Source organism: Mauremys reevesii, linkage group 6 (genome assembly GCF_016161935.1).
Source record: "Mauremys reevesii isolate NIE-2019 linkage group 6, ASM1616193v1, whole genome shotgun sequence".
NCBI lineage: Eukaryota > Metazoa > Chordata > Testudines > Geoemydidae > Mauremys > Mauremys reevesii.
This window is the reverse complement of record NC_052628.1, coordinates 15,996,259-16,018,157: the sequence shown is the minus strand read 5'-3', so window position 1 is coordinate 16,018,157 and position 21,899 is coordinate 15,996,259. Positions and strand designations below refer to the sequence as shown.

Here is a 21,899-nt window from a genome sequence, read left to right as displayed (position 1 = left end):
GTGATCTGTTCAAGCAAATAGATGTCAGGTATAGACACAATAAATCCTACAGGGAGTTAGACCAGATGACCCTTGCAGTCTCTTCTAATCTTATGGTTCTATGAAATACAGTAAGCATCTTAATTTGTAGTATTTCTGTACATTACTAATTAATTTATCACATTAGTGATGAGAGTAATTTACAAAACATGTGGCATAGTTATCAACTTTATTGATTTATTTTTTTAGTTTATTGCATAATATTCCTTTTACATAAAATTATTGAAATAATTATTGAAAATATTTTATACAAAAGCTCATGAGAGGTTGAGAAGTTAAAAAATAATATCTACTTTGGTATGCCACTAAGATTCACAGAGGATTGTAAATAAGATGCAAAAAATGCAAAGTTTTATTTTAAGACTTAAGACTAGAGAATCTGAAGTTCTAATAAAAAGTATTTAGTGTTCGGAAGATTTCTGCCTATACAGTTAAGTTTTCCAGACTGTTTGGCTAAATACCTGTATCAATCACCTAAACACTTAATTCCAAAAAGATAAGTTAAAGGCATTCCATATACTTTATTTTAAAAGTTATTTAGATTTGCAGTTAAGTGTTTAGATGATCAATAAATAATTTGCTTTGTCTCCATATGTTTCCATAGGTATATTTATATAAACCAAACAATGAGTTTTTTTCCCCCTTGCTTAGGTAGCTGCACACCTATTTCACGTAAGGCAGTGAGTTTGACTAGTAATCTGCTTTTCCATCTCCCTTCTTTCTAGGAGGGCAAGTTAACAGCAATACCATTCTACAATGGCTCATTTCTCAGAGGTGTGGAACAAGTTCAACTGCCATTAAAGTTGCTGAGGCACTCAGCATATTGCAGAGTTGAGCCTTAAAACTCTATAGCAAGTAAATCCAACCCTTAGTCATTCTCTAGCAACTGAACATGTCACCTTAGCAATTCAACTTCTTCATCTGGAAACTGAGGAACAAATTTGGATACCTGAAGACCTAGCTGTAAACTCACAGTTCAACAGCAAGCTAATTTGTGTGGTATTATAAAGCTAGATGCTACTTTTGCTTTTTCCCTGGAATTTCTATCGTCAAAAAATCCTCAGCTAAAATTACTCCTTGACCATTTAATGCTGATTCTGCTTGTCTCTTCAGTTCCGTGACATCAATATCTCCTTCTCCAATCTGACCAGCTGGTTTATATCTCTGACTGAAGTGAGTCAGAACCAGTTTCTTAACCTTACACAACTTTGCAAACTCAGCTGCCATTTTTGGAGTGCTATGGCCATGCTCTTTGGCTTTGTCCACTAGGGTGTCATCCAGTGTGGCTTCATGAACTAACAGATCTGCTTCGTAACAGAGTTTCATTGCTCCATCTCCAACCACACCTGAACAGTCACCTAAAATACAAATTTTTCTTCCAGGAATAGGCTCATCCAAGACATCTGAAGGAGAAATGGTTACTCCATTTTCTAAGACAACCGTAACACCATTCTTCAGTTTCCCATATATAGGGCCTGGCTGAACTCCTAGAAAGTTAAGTCAAAAATGTATGGTTAGTTTTAGTGTTTTGAAAATAAACACTGCTCACATTTCAATGCAGTATCTGACAAATTTTACATTTAACCTATTCTTAAGGCATGGTTTTCTTACAAATTAAGTACTAGAGTGTGGCAAAGTGGGAATTTTCTTTAATATTTTTATGACTCCTATGTGCACCTCAGTTTCTCTTTATCATTGCATTGCTACCCAGTGGGGGCAAAAGGATTAAACATTGCTCTTGCACCAACACAGGAGACATAAGCATGTATCACCTTGCTGTCTGGGTGGAATGAATAGTCATTAAAGAACTGGTTGAAATTGATCCAGATCAACAGAGAGTCCAGAGAGACAAGTAGTACCAAAGATTGAACAATCACTTCCTCTCAGCAGGGAAGCTGAGGAGGAACCCAAGCTCTGGCAGTGGGGCTCTGAACTCAGCATGGCCCTGCCTGGAGAAAAAACAGACAGACGTGTCCATTGGGGAATAAAATGTGGACTTCTGGGTTTGGAGGAAGCTAGCTCACTACTGGGGAACTTACTAAGGAAATCAGAGAGAGACAGTGCCTGAAAATGGAGTTCACTACAGCATGGCTGGTGAATTGTGGCTTCACCAGAATGGACTATTCGTTAACATTTATTTCTCTATGCTAACCTAAGGACTTCCAATGCTGTGTTCCAGCTGACTAATAAAGCCTACTCTGCTTTTGAAAACACTGTTGGGGTGTCACTGCAAATACCAGTTGGGGTGCATTAGTCCCTGAAGAGCGTACATGTCTCTATCTCAGTTGGACTCACTAATTAGAACTCAATGGTGTGAAGCAAGAGTGCTGAAGCCCCAGAAGTTCATCAGTGAGGCTGTGTGGCCTATGACGAAGGAAGAGAGAGACCTGTTCAAAAGCTGGTGGTGTAGTAACCAATCCTGTAGATCCATGACTTACAAAAACTAATGCTTCACTTATTTCATACTCCAAGAGAACAATTTTTTTTAATTTTAGTAAGAGGCTCTAACAGATTTTTAAGTTGTGTATTTTGAAGCTGATACATCCCCCAAATACACTCTGCGGCCAGTTTTATGTTCTCTTTCTCATGTAAGCCCTTAATAAATGTGCTAGAAAGGGAAGCTCATTTTTTACCTCTCTTATGATCAAACCAGTATGAATTTGTAGGGGAAAAAATAAGTTCTAGAATATCAATCTTTCCTTTTCTTATGAAGAATAAAGTGGCCCATTTCAGAATGCACACTGTTCTGATTCAGTAAGTTTCCTTGCAGGAGTTTTCAGAAGACAATATAGCCATTAGTGAAGAATATAGTTTTGTTACAATTCCTGGAAATGTGAATCAGCTGTCAGCCTGAACACTGTGTGTACTTGAATATCCATCACCTATTGATGGATCCATTTTCAACAGTTACATTGTAACACTCTTGCTTACACACTATCAGAATAGGTGCCTTAGAAATTCTAATAAGGCATTTGGCAGTTAATGTAAGCATATAAGAAATATAGTTAATCGTATAGTTCTATTATGACTATGACATATGCACCAATTAGATCATAAGGACATTCACAAATAGATTTTAAGAAAAAGTAATATCCACAAGTCATAAGAATTAAAGGAAAAAATAAATGAAGCTAGTTACCAAGGTCTTTTAGCTTCTGTGCATTGAGTTTACCAGTCCGCTGTTTCTCCTCCACTAAAAATCCAAAGGAAGGAATACGGTGAAATAATCTAAATGCTTTCATAACAAATTGCTGATTGTTGACCAGCATGTAGGAGTTTTCTACAGGATCCAGCTGAAGCGTTCTCCCTTGCACTTCTTTGGAAGAGACTTCATCTCTGTCAAGGTAAGATAGTTCTTTAAATTCTTCTGCAGGGCACTGATCTGGTGTAGGTACCAGTTCATGAACCACATATGGAAAGAGAAGTTGCGAGTGGGAGAGTTCCAGAGCTCTCCAAATGAAGTTTCGTAGTCCTAATGGTCCATAGATATCAACAGGTTGTTTGCTTGCAGTAGAACTACTCTGAAGACTAATTGTGCACAGGAGACCAGGAAGACCAAAAAAATGGTCCCCATGAAGATGAGTTATGAATATCTTAGTAATTCTACCTATGATTGAAACAAAGAGACACCATAGTAAATGTGCTGAATGACAATTACACTCACAGCAGCAAAATTAGAGCTGGTTGAAAAATGCCAATTATTTTGTGGGAAATTTACAAAAAAATTAGTTCCCAATTTTTTTAAAACCAAACCAAGAAGTGTAGTTTTTAATTGAAATTTTTTTCACTTTTTATTTTTTCAATAAAATTTGAAAAATCTGAACCAAGATTACGTTTGTCATTGTTTTTGTTTGGGTTGACAAGCCATTTTTTGCCAAAAGTTCATGTGGTTGAAAATTTAGATCAAAATACATTTTAAGAGCAAAGAAACTAAGAAAAATTGACTAATATGGTGACCTTTGCTGCATTAAAATGCAAACAAGTTCTAGATGGGAGCTGAATTTTGTCATACCACATGAAGATGGTGGGACAGTGAGAACCAGTGGGTGAACTTCTGCCTTTGTTCTAGTTTCTAGTTCATTCCAAACATGCAAAGAGGCCCTCCCACAAGCTGTATAGCGCAATTTACAACTAAGATTTCATGTACTCCACAGCAAGCTGGCAGTACATTCTGGCACAGGATTCTGGATTTTCTGCAACATTTTAATTTAATGTAAGGAGGTTTAACCAGTTAAATATTCATAGTTTAATATCAAAAGTCACCATTAGATCATCTAGTCTGATCTTCTGTCTTATCCCAGGCCACTCCCAGTCACCCATGAATTGAGCCCAATGACTTGTGTTTGACTAATGCATGTGTTCCAGAAAGGTTTACAGTCTTGATCTGAAGACTTCAGGAAATGAGGAATTCATCAGTTCCCTTGGTGATTTGTTCAAATGGTTAATCACCCTCGCTGTTAATTTGTGCCTTCTTTCTAATTTGGCTTCAATTTCCATCCACTGGTTCTTGTGATACCTTTCTTTGCTAGATTAAAAGGGCCCTTTACTACCTGGTATTTTCTTCCTGTTGTGAAGGTACCTATAGGCTAATCTTTTAGATAAAACGACACAAGCTCTTTAGATCTCACTGTAAGGCATTTTCTCCAGCCCTCAAATAATGTTGTGTGTTCTTTTTCTGCACCCTCTGCCATTTTTCATTTTTCTTTTTAAGTGTCAGTATCAGAACTGGACATAATATTCCAGCATTGCTCTCACCAATGTCATATACAGAGCTTTTAAATAAATGGCATCCCTACTCCTACTCATTACTCCCATTTATATATGAAAGGACTGCATTAGCCCTTTTTCCACAGAATTGAACTGGGAGCTTATGTTGCATTGCTTGTCTATTATGACCAATAACTAATTTTCAGAGTCACTGGCTTTCCAGGATACAGCCATTCTGCAGGTATGGCCTGCATTCCTAGATGTATAACTTCACATTTGGCTGTAAAATGCATTATGTCTGAATGGACCCAGCTTACCAAGCAATTCAAACTGCTCTCTCTGACTGCCCTGTCCTCATCATTGACCACTCTGTTATAATTTGCAGATTCTCAGCAGTGATTTTATATATAACTTTCACGTCACTGATGAAAGCCTTGAATAGCATTGGGCCTAGCACTGATCCCTGTGAGACCCCACTAAAATACCCCCATTCGATGATGATTCCCCATTGACAGCTGCTTTTTGAGATGTGTCAATTAGGCAGTTCTTAATCCACTTAATTTGTGCTCTATTGATATTGTATATTCTCCACGTGGGCACCAATGATACTGTCAAGAATGACCTTGAGTGGATCACTGCAGACTACGTGGCTTTGGGAAGAAGGATAAAGGAGTTTGAGGCACAAGTCCTGTTCTCATCCATCCTCCCTGTTGAAGGAAAAGGCCCAGGTAGAGACCGTCGAATTGTGGAGGTGAATGCATGGTTACACAGGTGTGTCGGAGAGAGGGCTTTGGATTTTTCGACCATGGGATGTTGCTCCAGGAAGAAGAATTGCTAGGAAGAGATGGGATCCAGCTAACGAAGAGAGGGAAGAGCATCTTTGCAGGCAGGCTTGCTAACCTAGTGAGGAGGGCTTTAAACTAGGTTTGCTGGGGGATGGTGACCTAAGCCAAGAGGTAAGTAGGGGAGTAGGATACTGGGAGGAAACACAAGAAGGAGGGTACAAGATGGGAAGCCTCCTGATTCATACTGAAAAAGTAGGGCAATCGGCTAGTTATCTTAGGTGCACGTACACTAACGCAAGAAACCTGGGAAACAAGCAGGAAGAATTGGAAGTCCGGGCACAACCAAGGATCTATGTCGTCATTGGAACAACAGAAACTTGGTGGGGCAGTTCACATGCCTGGAGCACTGTCATGGATGGGTATAAACTGTTCAGGAAGGACAGGTATGGGAGGAAAGGTGGAGGAGTTGCATAGTATGTACGAGTGGTCTGATTGCTCAGAGCTCCGGTTTGCTCAGGCTCAACAGGTAGTGATCAACGGCTCAATGTCTAGTTGGTGGCCGGTATCAAGCGGAGTGCCCCAGAGGTTTTGTTCAACATCTTTATTAATTATCTGGATGATGGGATTAATTGTACCCTCAGCAAGTTCGCAGATGACACTAAGCTGGGGAGAGAGGTAGATATGCTGGAGGCTAGGTCCAGAGTGACCTAGACAATTGGAGGATTGGGCCAAAGGAAATCTGATGAGGTTCAACAAGGATAAGTGCAGAGTTCTGCACTTAGGAAGGAAGAATCCCATGCATTGCTACAGACTGGGGACCAACTGGCTAAGCAGCAGTTCTACAGAAAAGGACCTGGGGATTACAGTGGATGAGAAGCTGGATATGAGTCAGCAGTGTACCCTTGTTGCCAGGAAGGCCAATGGCATATTGGGCTGTAGTAGTAGGAGCATTGAGAGCAGATTGAGGGAAGTGATTATTCCCCTCTATTCAGCACTGGTGAGTCCACACCTGGAGTACTGCATCCAGTTTTGGTCCTTCCACTACAGAAGGGATGTGGATAAATTGGAGAGAGTCCAGCAGAGGGCAACAAAAATGATTAGGGCGCTGGGGCACATGACTTATGAGGAGAGGCTGAGGGAACTGGGGTTATTTAGTCTGCAGAAGGAAGAGTGAGGGGGAATTTGATAGAAGCCTTCAATTATCTGAAGGGGGGTTCCAAAGAGGATGGAGCTAGTCTGTTCGCAGTGGTGGCAGATGACAGAACAAGAAGCAATGGTCTCAAGTTGCAGCGGGTGAGGTCTAGGTTGGATATTAGGAAACATTATTTCACTAGGAGGGTGGTGAAGCACTGGAATGGGTTACCTAGGGAGGTGGTGGAATTTCTATCCTTAGAGCTCTTTAAGGCCCATCTTGACAAAGCCTTGGCTGGGATGATTTAGTTGATGTTGGTCCTGCTTTGAGCAGTGGATTGGACTAGATGACTTCCTGAGGTCTCTTCCATCCCTAATATTCTATTATTACTACTTATTTTTAATGAGAAAGTACCATGGTATTAAGTCAAATGCCTAAGAATATTACATCTATACAGTTACCTTTGTCAACCAAATTTGTAATTTCAAAGAATAAACTAAGATTATTTGAAAAGACCTAACTTCCAAAAAACCATCCTGAATGGCATTAATTATATTCCCATCCTTAAACCTTTATTAATTGAATCCTCTATCAACTTTTTGATTATTTTGCCTGGGATTGATAGTGGGCTAATCAACCTATAGTTATTCAGGTCTTCCCACTTGTCCTTTTTGAATACTGGCACAACATGAGCACTTTCAAGCCTTCTGTAATTGCCCCAGTATTCTAAGATTTATTAAAAATTAATGTCAGCAGGACATAGATCCTCAGCCAACTCTTTTACGACTCTTAGGTGCAAGTTATCCAGGCCTGCTGATTTAAAAATGTTTATCTCTAATAGATAATGTATATAATCCTCATTAGCTACTAATGGACTGGAGATAGGAATACCTCATCCTGCTTCCTTCCAAATATAGAACAGAAATATTTATTAAACACTTTTCTGCATCATCAATAATTTTTAGTGATGAGCCTATACAACTGCTAAGATTTCTTTTGTTTTTACTTAAGCAAACATGAAAACAAATAATGTACAATCAGCAGCACACTCAGTGTTTATTTGTTTTGATATTAAATTAAGTTCCATGCTATTCCCATATGCAGTTTTTGATATGCCTTAGTTTTTGGTAGGGACAACACGACTGCATTGTAAAAGACACAAGAGAAAGATGAATATTTTGGCAGCTAGGTAGAAAGCAGTTAGGATTTTTAGAACTTGCACAGGTACCGGAAGTGATTTTTAAGTAATCAGTCATGAAATAATGTTAACGTTGACATGTTCATCAACATCTGTAGCTTTCTGAACACCCAATTAAAGTGAATGGGACCATTCACACGTCAAGCTATTGTTTTAAGCTGCCTGCAGACTCAGAATACGGCAGCGCATAGGTTTAAATTTAGTTCATTTTTGGAAATTATAATCATTAAAGCTAGAAGCTTTAGTAGATTAAAGCTTTTGTTCTAGAGAACAATTCTGCAACAAAGGGTGATAAAGGAGAATTCCATAGCAAGTTCAAGTGGTCCCACCTAAAATATAGTAATTAGAGATGTTCACTCATATTTACAGAGGTCTTCAGACAACGTGAGCCTGAATAGAAAAGGTATTTCATTTGGACAGTATGCAGATTTCTCTCTCTCAAGATAACAACTTTCAATTGCACTGACCTGCTTTAAGGTGGCTTTTCATAAATTGTGTTTGAGTTCCCTCTCCGCAATCAAATAGCCAGCATTCTCCTTCACTACGAATGACTAAAGCTGAAGCTCCTCTTGTTGGAGATGGATATGCTGAGCCTGTTCCCAGAAAAGTTATATCCATGGACATTATGCCCAAGTCAGTGTATCACCCAAAACAAATGTATCACTGTAAGTCTATTGCACGTGCTTATTCTGCAGAGGGGGAAAAAAAAAACAAAAAAAAAAACAAAAAAACCACACAACTAGTTGCAGCTTTACTTTAAATAAGGGTTGTCAAACTCATTCTACTACCTGGGTCAAATTAAATTTTTAAATGTAGTCCATGGACTGGGGTATAAATGTAGGACTGCCCTTTCCAATTCACAACGTATCTCACAGTGATGTTAATGAGGTTTGCACAAAGGTTAAGGGTAGAATATGGCTTTTATTCAGTAACAAACCTTATTGTCCCCTCCAATATCAATTGGAAGGATATTCTCATTGTCAGAAAGACAACACTACATTGGTTTATGCTCACTTTGCATTTGGAAGAGAAGACTCTCTTAGCAACAACGATGGCTAGAAATCTATTTGGGCCTGGTCTATGTGAGAAAGTGAAGTTTGTGTCAAGTTAAGGGTGTGAAAAATCCATTTCTCTGTGTGGTGTAGTTAAGTTGACCTAACCCCTACCATTAGGTCAACAGGCTTGCTTACACTTAAAACATGACAGTAGCACAGCTGCACCAGTGTAGTGCTTCAGTATAGACACTACCAATGCCGATGGGAGGGATTCTCCCTTCGGCATAGGCAATACATCTCCTTGAGAGGCAGTAGCCAGGGTCAACAGGGATTTAGGTCAGTTTAACAATGCCCCTCAGGGGTGTGGATTTTTCACACCCCCGACTGACAGTTAAACCGACCTAATTTTCTAATGTAGACCAGGCCCTAGCTATCCACCTCTTGGGGAGGTGGATTACCTATGCCAATGGGAGAATCCCTCCTGTCAGCACAGGTAATGTCTACATTGAAGTGCTACAGATAGAGCTGTGCTGCTGAAGCATTTTTAGTGTAGATGTTGGGTTTTAAAATGAAAGCAGATATTCTACAAAATCTTTACATGGTATGCACACCATATGACAATGCTGAGTGGGTGAGCAGTTTGACACACCTGTTTTAGCGGCAGTATTTTGTACAAATAGTTGTCATAAGTTAGTTTTGTTTGTTTTTCCTTTACACTGTCAGAAGGAAGTTGTCTTATGTTTATGTGATCTGAATGTATGTGCGTTTGTATGTTCAATTAAAAGCAGTCCAGAGACTGTTAGCAAAATATTGAAAATTCTATTCATGCTTTATGTTGCATATTCGCATTCTCTTAAAAAAGTTAATAATTTAAAAACTTAATTTTCAAAATTTATTTTCAGACATTCCCACAGCCTTGTAAACAATACAATTTTTGAGTATTTCAACTATTAAGTCTTTGCCTTAGTGAGGGAGGAAAAGAAATGACTACCATTAAAGCTACTTCAAAAGGTATTAAAATAAAAATACCCCACATAGCCAACCACATGTAGTTATATCAAAAGAAATGAACCATTATTTCCTAAAGGACTATAAAGATTCTCTTCATTTCGGTTCAATAGTCCATTACCTCACCATATTAACAGGATTCCCTGCAGGATGGTGGAAGATAGCATGTTATTAATCTAAACCTGATTACATTATCAGTTACCTTGTTGAAATAAAAGTACTATAGCTCCAGAGAAGTCAGAAATAAAATATTTGCTTTGTATATAATAGCAACTATAAATACACAAAGGGCTACATTCTTTTATAACAATGTAGGCATGTCCAATTGATCAGTAACTTCTATGTTGAGGTAAGAGCCCAATACAGTTGCTGAAGTTCAAATGAGTTTTTGCCATTGACTTCAGTGGGAACAAATTACCATCCCCCACCCCTCTTCCAGGTTACCCCAGTAACATGTCCAGTAATTATGTGCTTAGGCATTTAAATCAGTCCAATATTGTACAGCACATATTTTCAGGTAAGATATAAAATCAGAGTTCTAGCAACCTGTATTCATTAGAGATCGCATGTCACTTTTGGGAAAGTGGATGTTAAATTAACTACCTGGACCATAAACTGACCATGAATAACTTTAGGCTGGAAATGAGAAGGTTTCCAGCCATCAGAGGACTGAGGTTCTGGAACAACCTTCCAATAGGCATAGAGAGGCAAATACTCTAATTAATTTTAAGATGAAGCTTGATAAGTTTATGAATGGGAATACACAATGGAGTAACTTGTGACTGGACCCAATGACCCAGGAGGTCCCTTCCAATCTTATGCTCCTATGACTTATAAGAGTGTTTTTCAAAGTACAGGTCACAACCCAGTACCAGGTCATGGAATGTCAGGCACTGGGTCACCTTGCAGATTCAAATTATAACGATTGTTGCTGTGCAGCAAGGGCCTGGAGAAGAGAGAGGTAGCAGATGGGCAGGAACTGGGGAGGGAAACAAGTTGGGGCTTGCAGGGCTGCTACAGACCTCTCACCCAGCCCTGGAGCTCACCGCTACTGGTGGGAAGAGGTACCCTTGCCCCGGGAACTCTGTGCTGAGGGAAAGAGAGGCCCTTGAGGCTGACGAATTGAAACTGCAGGTTCCTATAAAATTCAATTCTTCACTTCCTATATTAAGGAGGTTCTGGGGATCACAGAACCTTTTTCAGAGGCGGCTGCATTTCAGTAGTGGGGAAGGGATCCCTATATACTGTGTACTTGCTTATAAAACAGATTTCAGATCCTTCAGAGTGAAACAATATAGAAGCTTATATCATTTACCTGGAAAACCAAAGAGAGAGGAGAGACCCATACTATAAGTACAAACCTTTCTCCCTCACATGTTTACAGGCACAATGCTGAGTCCTTCTGAAAATGGAGCAAGTTTGACTGTGCCCCATACCAGCTAATGGCAGCATTCTACTTGTGAGAACCCTGCTATCCCAGGGATAGCACAAACCTAAGAGTTGCAGCTTAACCTGCTCCTCTTTTGATCTACACAGTTGTGAGAGGAGACTGCATGACTTCTGAAGATACTATTGCAATTATAGCGACTAACCTGCTCCTTCCATGGGGTTTAAATGCTTTAAGGGGAGCACATGGCTCTTAGCTGTACCTATATGTACACCATTGTGTGGGTAGGAAGAGTCCTAACACAACAGACTTTCCATCCATAGGGAAAGGATCATACTAGTTTCACAATGCCATCACATTAGTTTTTGCAAACACACAAAATAAATATTTAAATTGACCCAGATACAACAATATACTCCTTTTAAAAAAAATAATTACAACCTAAATTTTGGGTCTGATCTACTACATGGTGTCCCTGTAATATAACCTTACATCCCAATCTGTGCAGAGACCAGACACCCAATGCTAACTGGCAGAACAAAGTGAAGTCATTAAAATCTTTACATAATTTCAGCCCCTTTCTAAAATAGACAGGACAGTAACGAAAAATATATCTGACAAATTAAAAAGGGAAGGGTGAGGTAGTGGAGTGTGTACTGGTTTCTACAAAAAGTATCACAAACACTGACCATTAGAAGAAAAAGATTACTTGTTAGCATCCTTTAATGCAAGTGGACCCAGATTTTCTTGTGCCTTGTAATGAGGAAGGTTTGCTAGGATCAGCCTTACCAGCACCAGTCCCCTTCGCACTCCGAGATGAAGGACCAACCCCAGAGAAAGCAATAGTGGACCCAACCTTCTTCACGTGTTGTGATGAAGGGCCAGCCCAAGAGGAAGCCCCAGTAGGCCCAGCCTTCTTTGTACCCCCTGACACCTGGGCTGCTGAGTGGCTCCGGTCTCTCACACACACTTTGATGAATGAGTTGCCCTAGAGCAGTGGTCTTCAAATGACTGTACTGGTGATCCTTTTCATATAGCAAGCCTCTGAGTGCAACCCCCCCTTGTAAATTAAAAATACTTGTTTATATATTTAACAGCATCATAAATGCTGGATGCAAAGCTGGGTTTGGGATGGCAGTTGACAGCTGGCAACCCCCTGTGTAATACCCTCGCAACCCCCAGTTTGAGAACCCCTGCCCGAGAGGACCCCACCCTAGTGGGCCCAGCCTTCTTTGCCCAGTGGTTTGAGCACTGGCCTGCTAAACCCAGGGTTGTGAGCTCAAGCCTTGAGGAGGCCACTTAGGGATCTGGGGCAACAATCTGTCTGCCGCTTGGTCCTGCTTTGAGCAGGGGGTTAGACTAGATACCTCCTGAGGGCCCTTCCAACCCTGATATGAGTCTATCATGGGCCAGGCCCGGCCTCCCTCACGCCTCAGCGGGGCTGCCCCAGGAGTTCCCGCGCGGGAGGGGACCTGCTCTCTCCAGCAGCCCGGGCCCCTCTCGCGGCCGCAGAGCCCCAGCGGCTCCCAGCCTCCTCACGCAACTGGGCCGAGCCGCCCCTGCTGCCCGGGGGGGGGGCCGCGCGCGCGCCTCGTGACGGGGCGAAGGGAGCCGGGAACGCAGCGCCGCACGCCGGACCTCCTACCTTCATGCCCCGCCGGGCGCCAAGAGCAAGCGCCGCCGCCACCGAGGAGGCGGGGCTGGGGGCGGGCCGCGCTCGGACTGCGGCGCCCTCGGGCGGGCAGCGGCCGTACCGCCCGGCTTTGTGCCGCAGGGTCCCAGTCAGCCAATGGGTGAGGCGCGGGGAGGTGAAAGGGGCCAGCGGCGGAGGGGGTCGTGGGGGCGTCAGCCAATGGAGTGGGTCAGTGACTGGGGCGGGGAGGTGTCTGACAGAGCCGGTCAGGGAGCGGGGTGGCGGAGGGGCTCAGCGGCTGGGATGGGGTGATGGAGAGGGCGGGTGAGAGGCAGCGAGTGGGGCGCAGGGGTGGGGAGTGGCACAGAGGGTCAGTGACTGAGGTAGGTGGGTGGCGGCTGGGGCAAGGGTGGGTTCTGACGCCGAAATAAACTTCCCCGCCGTAGGATTTGATTCTCTCTCCGCCTTCCTCAGATACAAAAACCCGAGGGCTGAGCTGCAGCCCCCGCAGTGTTGGCTGTGAACACCAGGCCTCATGGTGCCGCCACTGAAATCCATGGGGATCTGTAATGACCCGTGGGAAGGGCTGGGAGCAGGCAGCCCGCCCTAATGAGAACAGCAGTGCCGCTTAGCGCTGCGTGGAGAGCCTCCTGAGAGCCGCAGAAATAGCTGGTACCGTAGGACTGCTGGGACAGCCAGACTTGTCTTTACTGCTAGAAAGGTGGAGTTTACCATCATACAACTAACCAGTTAGTTATTTTGCTGTAAAAAACCTAGGTGAAACAAGCAAGAAAGAGGGAATGGTTTGATAGGATAACGTGATTTAGTCAATAGGTCAATAACGTGCCACCACTGGTAATTAGTACCGAGGGTCAATGCTGGGATATTGAAAGTCTTTTTCCTGAGTGTCTGGCTGGAGAGTCTTGCCCGCATGCTCGGGGTTCAGCTGATCGCCCTATTTGGGGTCGGGAAGGAATTTTCCTCCATGGTAGATTGGCAGTGGCCCTGGAGGTTTTTCGCCTTCCTCCGCAGCATGGGGCAGGGGTCGCTTGCTGGAGGATTATCTGCTTCTTGAAGTCTTTAAATCAGGATTTGGGGACTTCAACAGCTGAGTCAAGGGAGAGAATTATTTCAGGAGTGGGTGGGTCAGCTTTTGTGGCCTGCATCTTGCGGGAGGTCAGACTAGATGATCATAATGGTCCTTTCTGATCTTAAGTTCTATGATTCTATGAGTTCTGTGGCACCTTATAGACTAAGAGGTACTGGAGCATAAGCTTTCCTGGGTGAATACCCACTTCATCAGACGCATGTGAAACAAGACACCGGTAGGTTTTAACCACCAGGTAGCTAGGTGAATTCAGTGCTATCTTCCCCCACCTGCGATTGACCTCACTAGTTTATTATCATAGCAGGTAGGAGCCCCACTCATGGACCAAGACATGGTTGTGCAAGGCACTGTATAAACACAGAAGAAAAAGAAAGTCCCTGCCCTCAAAGAGTTTACAATCTAGTTATTGTGGTTTAGTTTAGGGCAAAACTATAGGTGCATTGTCTCCTCTAGGATTTTACAGCAGGATAGCCCATAGAGTTGCCAACCCTCCAGAATTGTCATGGAATCTCAAGGAATTAAATGTTAATCTTTAATTACGGATAATGTCGTGTTATGAAACCTCCAAGAATTCATCCAACCAAAGTTGGTAACCCTAATAGCCCATGATAAAAACACTTTTTGTTTTGTTTTGTTTTAGCAATGATGACAGTGCCTGTTATGCTATCTACCAGAACTTCATGGCGACATTGCTAAAATGCTTGTTGCTCCAAAAATGCAGGACCTTTACTCTTAGGCTGCATTATGTTAACAAGCCATTCTGATTTCATCCACTATTGGGCAGTGATAAACATATATACTAGTCAGTTCATTGCATAGTTCTGGAAACTTTGGCTGTGTATATGTTCTGCATTGGTGATGGCAATTTCTATACATCATTTCTGTTTTGTTAAATTTTAATTGAGATAACTCCAGACAAAAATACAACTAAGAAAGCTACTTATGCTATGCTTTAGGCTCACCAATTGTAACAGCATGCCGGAAGAGTCTACTTTAACATTTTCCAAGTATTTTTCTTGCTTTATATATAAACTGTTCAATGGAGAGTTTTTAAATGAGGTTTCTCAAAGATACTGACTTCCAACTCATTAGGATTTTAAATACAGCTATTTTATAAAAGCAGTAAAGATCCCTGACACTAAAGTCAGGGTGAACACTGCTTCAAAACATTTTTGATACTGTTTATGTACAATTACATCTTGAGATGAATACATTAGAGGGATCAAAGCAAGATGGGTAGCAGCTGGATATCTGAAGAACAATGTTACTAATTTGAGCAAGCTTGCTGCTATCTAATTTTTCAAAGCTGAGCAGGTTTGGACCTATGTAGTATTTGGATGGATAATCAGCAATCATTACATAATGCTTAGCTGTGCTGATATGACTGCAGTAGTTGACATTTATGATTATGTACTTTAAATGTTCTAAAAATTTTTACATATTGAGTTGCACAGCTCATTGCTGGGTGCCCTGAATTGGTCCCAGGATAAGCATTGGTCAACTAAGGGGAAACGATAGAAGTTAGCACCAAATTTGATCCAGAGGAACCTGAGTGGAGCAAATGCCTCCATCCTGTAACTGATCCCGTCTGTTTCTGAGGGAAGAATTGTTATGTAGTTAAAGCACACAACAAGATCAACATTCTATTCTCAGCTGCACCACAAACTTACTAAGTATCCTGGGACAAGCCTCTTTAACTCTCTCTGCTTGTTTCCCTGTGTTGTCAGATGCCACCGGTATAATGCTCATCTCTATTCAATGAAGATGAGAGAGAGAGAGAGAGAGACAGTGTGAGTGTGTGTGTGTGTGTGTTCCCAGCTCTGCGCAAATAGCTGGCACAGCAGATCTCAAGCAAACCACCCAATAACCACAGACTCTAATAAGGTACGAAGGCACCCAGCCAGGTTTATTGTCAAACGAAGCCCAGTAATAGTTTCCCGCAGACTCTACGGGACATACTACAAATATGTGCCCCCTGACAACGGACCGGCTCAGTCAGTGGCGGGATTTGCCACTGCCCCCTAGGCCAAAGCCATCCACTCAGGGATGCATTCTTATACACAGGTACAGACAGGTTTTGCATCATTGAACGCACTGAGATACAGGCCCTCTATGCATTATGGTGTTGCCTTTCTCATGATGCAGATTGGTTTGAACAAATAAGTCTATCCATCATACTGTCTATTCATTGTATTGTCCTTTCATATTATCTGTTCATCATATTGTCTTTTTATACTGTCTTTAGACTGGGTCTGCCTGTTCCTTGTTATCCATGTGGGTGCCGTCCTGGCATACATTCATCTTATTAGTACTTACATGTGTATATGCTCTTGCCTCTGGCTCACAGCCTAACTTTGCTTTATGTTAGCAATATCTTGACCATTACTTCAGTTCAGGCCTCAGGCCTCTGATATCAAGGGTTTATGTCTCAGGGCCTCATCTTATTACACCCTGGTTGTACAATAAGGTTAATAGTTCTATAATTCACAGGATTTTCAGAGGTACAAGACACCTGCAGCTCCAGCTTAAGTTAACTGTGCATGTTCAGCACCTCTGACTATCAGGATCTAATCCTTATAAATCCCTTGAAAACACTTTGTTGGAAGGCATTATAGAAGGTACAAAGTATTAATCTAGCTTCTCCTTCCCCTTGGATATTTATGCCTTCATCTATGTTGTTTCTTACCCTCATTGTGTCTTTGTACACTCCTGTTTTTTATTCCAAATTCCCCATAAAATACATTTCTGCTGTTCAGTCTTTCTATGATAACCCAAATAGACAATATTTTAAAATTACTGGACACTCAACCTGTGTGCCTTTTGTGTCTGAATCCCTCTATGTTGGTTATACTAAAGCTTATTGGGGTAGGGACTGTGTAGTCTGTGAGAAAAGCATCAGGCATATCAATCAATAATAATAAAAAGATTACAGAATTGGGGAAGTGTCAAAAACTCAAACTCTGTTTTTATACTATAACCACTGTATGGAAAGTGATTCTCTGAGATGCAAGGAAGGAAAGGACAATGACCTATTAGTAAGCAATTGTAAAAAAAATAAATTATAAGGTCATCCTGCCCCATACTACTTCTGGAAGTAAGAAAGCCCAGAAAGAAATAGAAGCACAGTAAGTCTACTGCAAGTCTGGGGATACAAGGAGAAAGAAAACTAAGGCTGCAGAGAGGCCACACTGGACTCTACCCCTCAAAACTACCACACAGTGGAGTTCCACGATGGCACATTTGGACTACATGGAGCCTCATGTGAAAGGAGGCCTGAATGATTCCACAGCTGATGGCTAATAAGATTCTGTATATTGGCCCTTTAAGACCGGCTACAAGTTGAGCATCCTACCACCCCATTCCATGCCCCTCTACTTATTGGGTGCCTCATCTGGTTACTTAGGCTTTGCACAGGGGATCAGGAGTTGGCCCTAATAGAACTCTGTCCCCTTATTTGCTTTAGTGGAACAGAACTACAGAAGTTGGTCCATAAAATTTTAAGCTGCCTCAATTTTCATTAGGGTCTCTTCCCATGTTTAAAAGGATTCCTTCTTACATATGGTTATCCTGCAGAGTCTGCTGCAGATCTGACCTTTCAGTTGTGTGAATCTTGATGACATTTTTGTTACTGTATATTGAAAGCAAATAGTATTGATTGTACATATCTACAGAGTCTGGAATTTTATGTTCTTTTCTGAGGAAAGCTCACAAAGGCTTTTACCTCTGTAAACTGTTTTTAAACTGTGAAGATCTTATAGCTTTTAACTTTTATTGAATTTAATTCCCCAGGGAAGTCCTTTCTCCTAATCTTAGGATTCAGATGTTGCAGAATTCTGCAGCTGTAGGTATAGCAACATAACTGTAACTGTCACCAGAACTTTTGAGCAGCCAGGGGTTGTAATAATAAATTAATCCTGGCCTAGCAATCAGAGCCCTGGACCAGATTCAAGAGACTTTGAGTCTATTCCTGGCTCTGCCACTGACCTGCTGGATGACCATGGGCAAGTCACCTCTTGTGCCTCAGTTTCCCCATCTGCAAAGTGGGCATAATGATACTGACTTCCTTTATAATGTTCTTTTAGATCTACAACTAGAAAGTGTATAGAAGATCGGGTATGCCTGCAGGAATATATTTGAGGTCAAACGTTAACCGCTTACTTTAAGGCCTGGAATAAAAAATATTGTAGGTCAGGACTGAGGGGCATTGACACAGCTGTATGGGGGATACTTGCACAGGACCTGCTGTAGGACATTAGTTGTCGCTCACTTACATTGGCACTGAAATCCATTAGAACAGAGTAAAAATGCAAGATTCTCTCAAGCAATTTAGTATCACTTTTGGAAAGTGCTCTATATTGAGCAGATACATTATTTTAAGAATAAAACAGAATCAAGCATAATTTGGGCAAAGGAAAATGCGTTTTACTAAGAAAATAGAAGACCAGAACACACATCCCAGGACAGGTACAATATTATAAAAGGAGAAAAAAGAAACAATTCACACATTTCAACACAATTTTTGTTTCAGCTGACCCCTGACCCTCCTGAAATAAATCAAATCCTAGATTGAATTTGACATCCTAAAGAGTCCCTTTGTCTAGACTAGAATTGTTCACACAAGCATTCCCAATATAGAGCAATATCTTTACAGCATGTTTGAAATAAACAACCATTAATTTTGCCATTTATTTTGTTCCAGAAAAGCAGGCTGATCTATTGTGTGTAGTCTGGAGCAGGGTTACCATATTTTAAGTTCCCAAATAGAGGACACTGCCAGGGGAAGGAAAGTACAGTTTCTTTTTACTTTGAATCTCTAACATTTATAAACAAGTGTAATAGCCTCAAAAATAAATGTAAATCAAATTTAAATGCACCTTTTTACATGCAGTCAGTCCTTTTCTACTGTCTTCTTCCTGTTGTGCCATGAAAGTCTTTGCAAGATGTGTGCCTGAAGTTGTACTGTACAAGCAGGATCCCTTTCAGCGACTCAACAGTCAATACCATGCCACCCTTACTTCTATGCTATTGTTGGTGGCAGCACTGCCTTCAGAGCGAGGCACCCAACAGCAGTCACCGCTCTCCGGCTGCCCAGCCCTGAAGGTAGCGTTGCCACCAGCAGCAGCACAGAAGGGTGGCAAACCAGTAAACATGCATGCCAGTTTTAGGGCACACCAGCAATTGCAGTTCTACCAGAATTTATGTTGAAAAAAGGACGAGCAAGGAAAAAATCACAGGACATTTGTTCATATTTCAAAAATCTGCCCGGATGGAGATCAGTGGACCAAAAAAAAGGTCATGTGTGGGAAAACTCGAATCTATGGGAACCCTAGTCTGGAGAGTAATTTTGATTTCCATTTTTGTTATAGAGTAATTTCTTTAAGGACAGATGAGCCAAATTCTGAAAAAACGATTGAGTGCCTATATAACACAATGAGTTGTGCCCCATGAGAGGCCTTGATCCCTGCTCCCATTGAAGGCAATGATAAAACTCCTACTGACTTCTGTTGTGGAGCTAGGAGAAAATGAGCTGGATTCTATTCCATCTTATGTATCAGCAATATAACTGGTACAAAAGTTCCAGTCAGCCACACCTATACAAGCCTGTTGAAGGCAATGTGAGTTCACAGCTTCCAGGCTGTGTGTGCAAGGGGTGGTAGTTAGAAAAAACAACTTTCTACCTGTACACTGCGCACATTTGGTCTGGTGTCAGAGAGATAAATATGGAACCTCATGAGGCCATTCTTAGTCATTTTTCAGAACAGAACTGCATGTAAAAATATCTGTACACAGTATGCTAAATTCCCTCCAGTGCTTATATAGGTGCATAGGCTTTGGACTGCTAGCAAGTCAAAAACGCTTCCATGAACAGAGGTTTTAAATGAGTTCCAGCTCTGATCCACTGCATCAGAAGATACTAAAACATATCCCTCCAGAATAAGCACTACTAGGCTCCATCAGCACCAAACACTGTGCTTCAGAAGGTAACAGCAGCAAGAGGCGGCCTATAGCGTGCTGGGGTGGTCCCATATGTGCCACCCTGCCCATTTGTAGGCACTGAGATATTATGGAGACATGAATGTTAGAAGTACCTAGATAGGTCAAGATGGACACATACATAGCTATAGACAGATGACTCTTCTACCAGAGGCATGTTACAACAGCATTCAGCTGGAGATGCTACTGGTTTGGCATTAAAGTCCAGATCTGTTTTTGTATGTTCAATCAATAATTATTCACTAGTTAGATGTTTTCCCTTTCTCCAGCATTCATCATACAATAAATAGATGTAATGGACAGGATTGATGTTGTGAAAGTTCTAATACAGCGTTTGTGGCAGTTGTGGGCATTATATAAAAAACAGAGAGCAATATGATTTGTAAACTTTGGTGTATCATTTAGAATCATGAGACTATTAAAGTCTGAATTTTTTTATTCTCACATTTCATACTGAAAAGACTGCTAGATGACAAAATGAAATGATATTAAGAGCGTGATCCTGCACCAATAAAGTAATGGGAGCAGGACCAGGCCCTAAATGAAAGGAGATAGTTGCTTCTTTGTGCCTACTTAAAATCCAGTCTGAGCTGAGATACATGGCTGTATCTGTATGACAGCAATGATGCCACTGTTAACTTGGCAATAATCCAATTCTCTCACAGTAATATTCCTTAAAGAACAAGACTACTGTTTAGTAAAAAAGGAGCACTTGTCCTTTATCCCTTCATTACATTTTCACACTAAAAGAGTTAGTGATTAAGAATCACTTCACCCCCTCCTACAGAAAAAACACACTGGAAAAAGTACAAAGAACAAATTCATCTGCTTGGGGCAAACAAATTAAATACTGATGCAGGTGAAACGATACTTCACTTACAACATTTTCCCATTAAAGCTTGTAAAATGCATGGAACATCATTATATGTCTAAACAAATGTATGTGGCAAGTTACACTTTTGTATTAACTGGATACAACATTTGGCTTTAACACACAGTTGTTAGCCAAAAGTAGTATAGGCTATACAAAGCTTTCAAATGCTTTTTATTGAGCAAGTATATTTTCAGGAGACAAAATGGGTGAGGTAATATATTGAATATATACTTTATTGGACCAACTTCTGTTGGTGAAAGCAACAATCTTTCAAGCTACACAGAGCTCTTCAGGTCTGAAGCACTCTGTGTAACTTCGAAAGCATGTCTCTTTCACCAGCAGAAGTTGGTTCAATAAAAGATATTACCTCATCTACCTTGTCTCTAATATCTTGGGACCAACTCAGCTACAAACACCACCGCAAACAACATGTATATTTTGTATAGTTAGGCCATGTTCCCTTAGTTACTTTGTGTGTGTGTGTGCACATTCCTTTCACTTGTAACAGATGTTTCCCTCCTTTGTTCTCTAAAGGACTGACCCTGGTCCCACTGATGTGAATGGGAACACAACAGGGACCAATCCTGGAAGAGGCTCAGCACCCTCAGCTTCATCTCAGCCCCTTGTCAGAAGTGCTCAGCACTATATAGGACAGGGAGTGGAGGAGAGTTAAAGCATTTGTTCTATGTGCACAAGTCACTGGGAGCATGTGCAGATTGAGGACAGGATCAGGCCCTTAGCAAATGATTTTTAAAGACACCCATATGCCTATTCTGCACCATTCAGTGCTACAGAATGCAACACCAGCAATAGAATTTTATTTTCTTTGGATTAAGATCATTTCCTTTATTGATAAATGTGTATAACTACCTTTGATAATGGCTGTAAAGCAAAATCAGAATTATGTTAAAATATGAAGCTGAACTCTATGGGGTTTACTTTCCGGATGACATATCAGTGAATTTTCAATAGTTTAATTAATGCTCTTAGGTAGTATGAATGAACTTATTAAATACGATAATGCATGGAATCTATCTCA

At 41.2% G+C, this 21,899-nt stretch overlaps 1 protein-coding gene and 1 long non-coding RNA gene across 4 annotated transcripts; one reads left to right on the top strand and one right to left on the bottom strand.

Annotated features, from left to right (window-relative positions):
• Window positions 1-230: 230 nt before the first annotated feature.
• ELAC1 (elaC ribonuclease Z 1) lies at window positions 231-13,040 on the bottom strand. 3 transcript variants are annotated; one of them, XM_039543660.1, is made up of 4 exons: window positions 12,897-13,040; window positions 8,329-8,550; window positions 3,179-3,646; window positions 231-1,526 (listed from the first exon to the last, which is right to left on the bottom strand). In XM_039543660.1, the coding sequence occupies exons 2-4, from the start codon at window positions 8,483-8,485 to the stop codon at window positions 1,057-1,059; spliced, it is 1,095 nt and encodes a 364-aa protein (XP_039399594.1). In that variant the 5' UTR covers window positions 8,486-8,550; window positions 12,897-13,040; the 3' UTR covers window positions 231-1,056. The 3 variants fall into 3 exon arrangements, with proteins under 3 accessions (XP_039399594.1, XP_039399595.1, XP_039399596.1); XM_039543661.1 differs by lacking the exon at window positions 12,897-13,040 and adding an exon at window positions 12,619-12,796; XM_039543662.1 differs by lacking the exon at window positions 12,897-13,040 and adding an exon at window positions 12,619-12,796 and having other exon boundaries at window positions 8,329-8,454.
• LOC120407727 lies at window positions 12,870-20,549 on the top strand. Its single transcript, XR_005600212.1, has 3 exons — window positions 12,870-13,044; window positions 13,359-13,605; window positions 18,692-20,549. It is a non-coding gene; the product is annotated as an uncharacterized LOC120407727 (long non-coding RNA).
• Window positions 20,550-21,899: the final 1,350 nt, after the last annotated feature.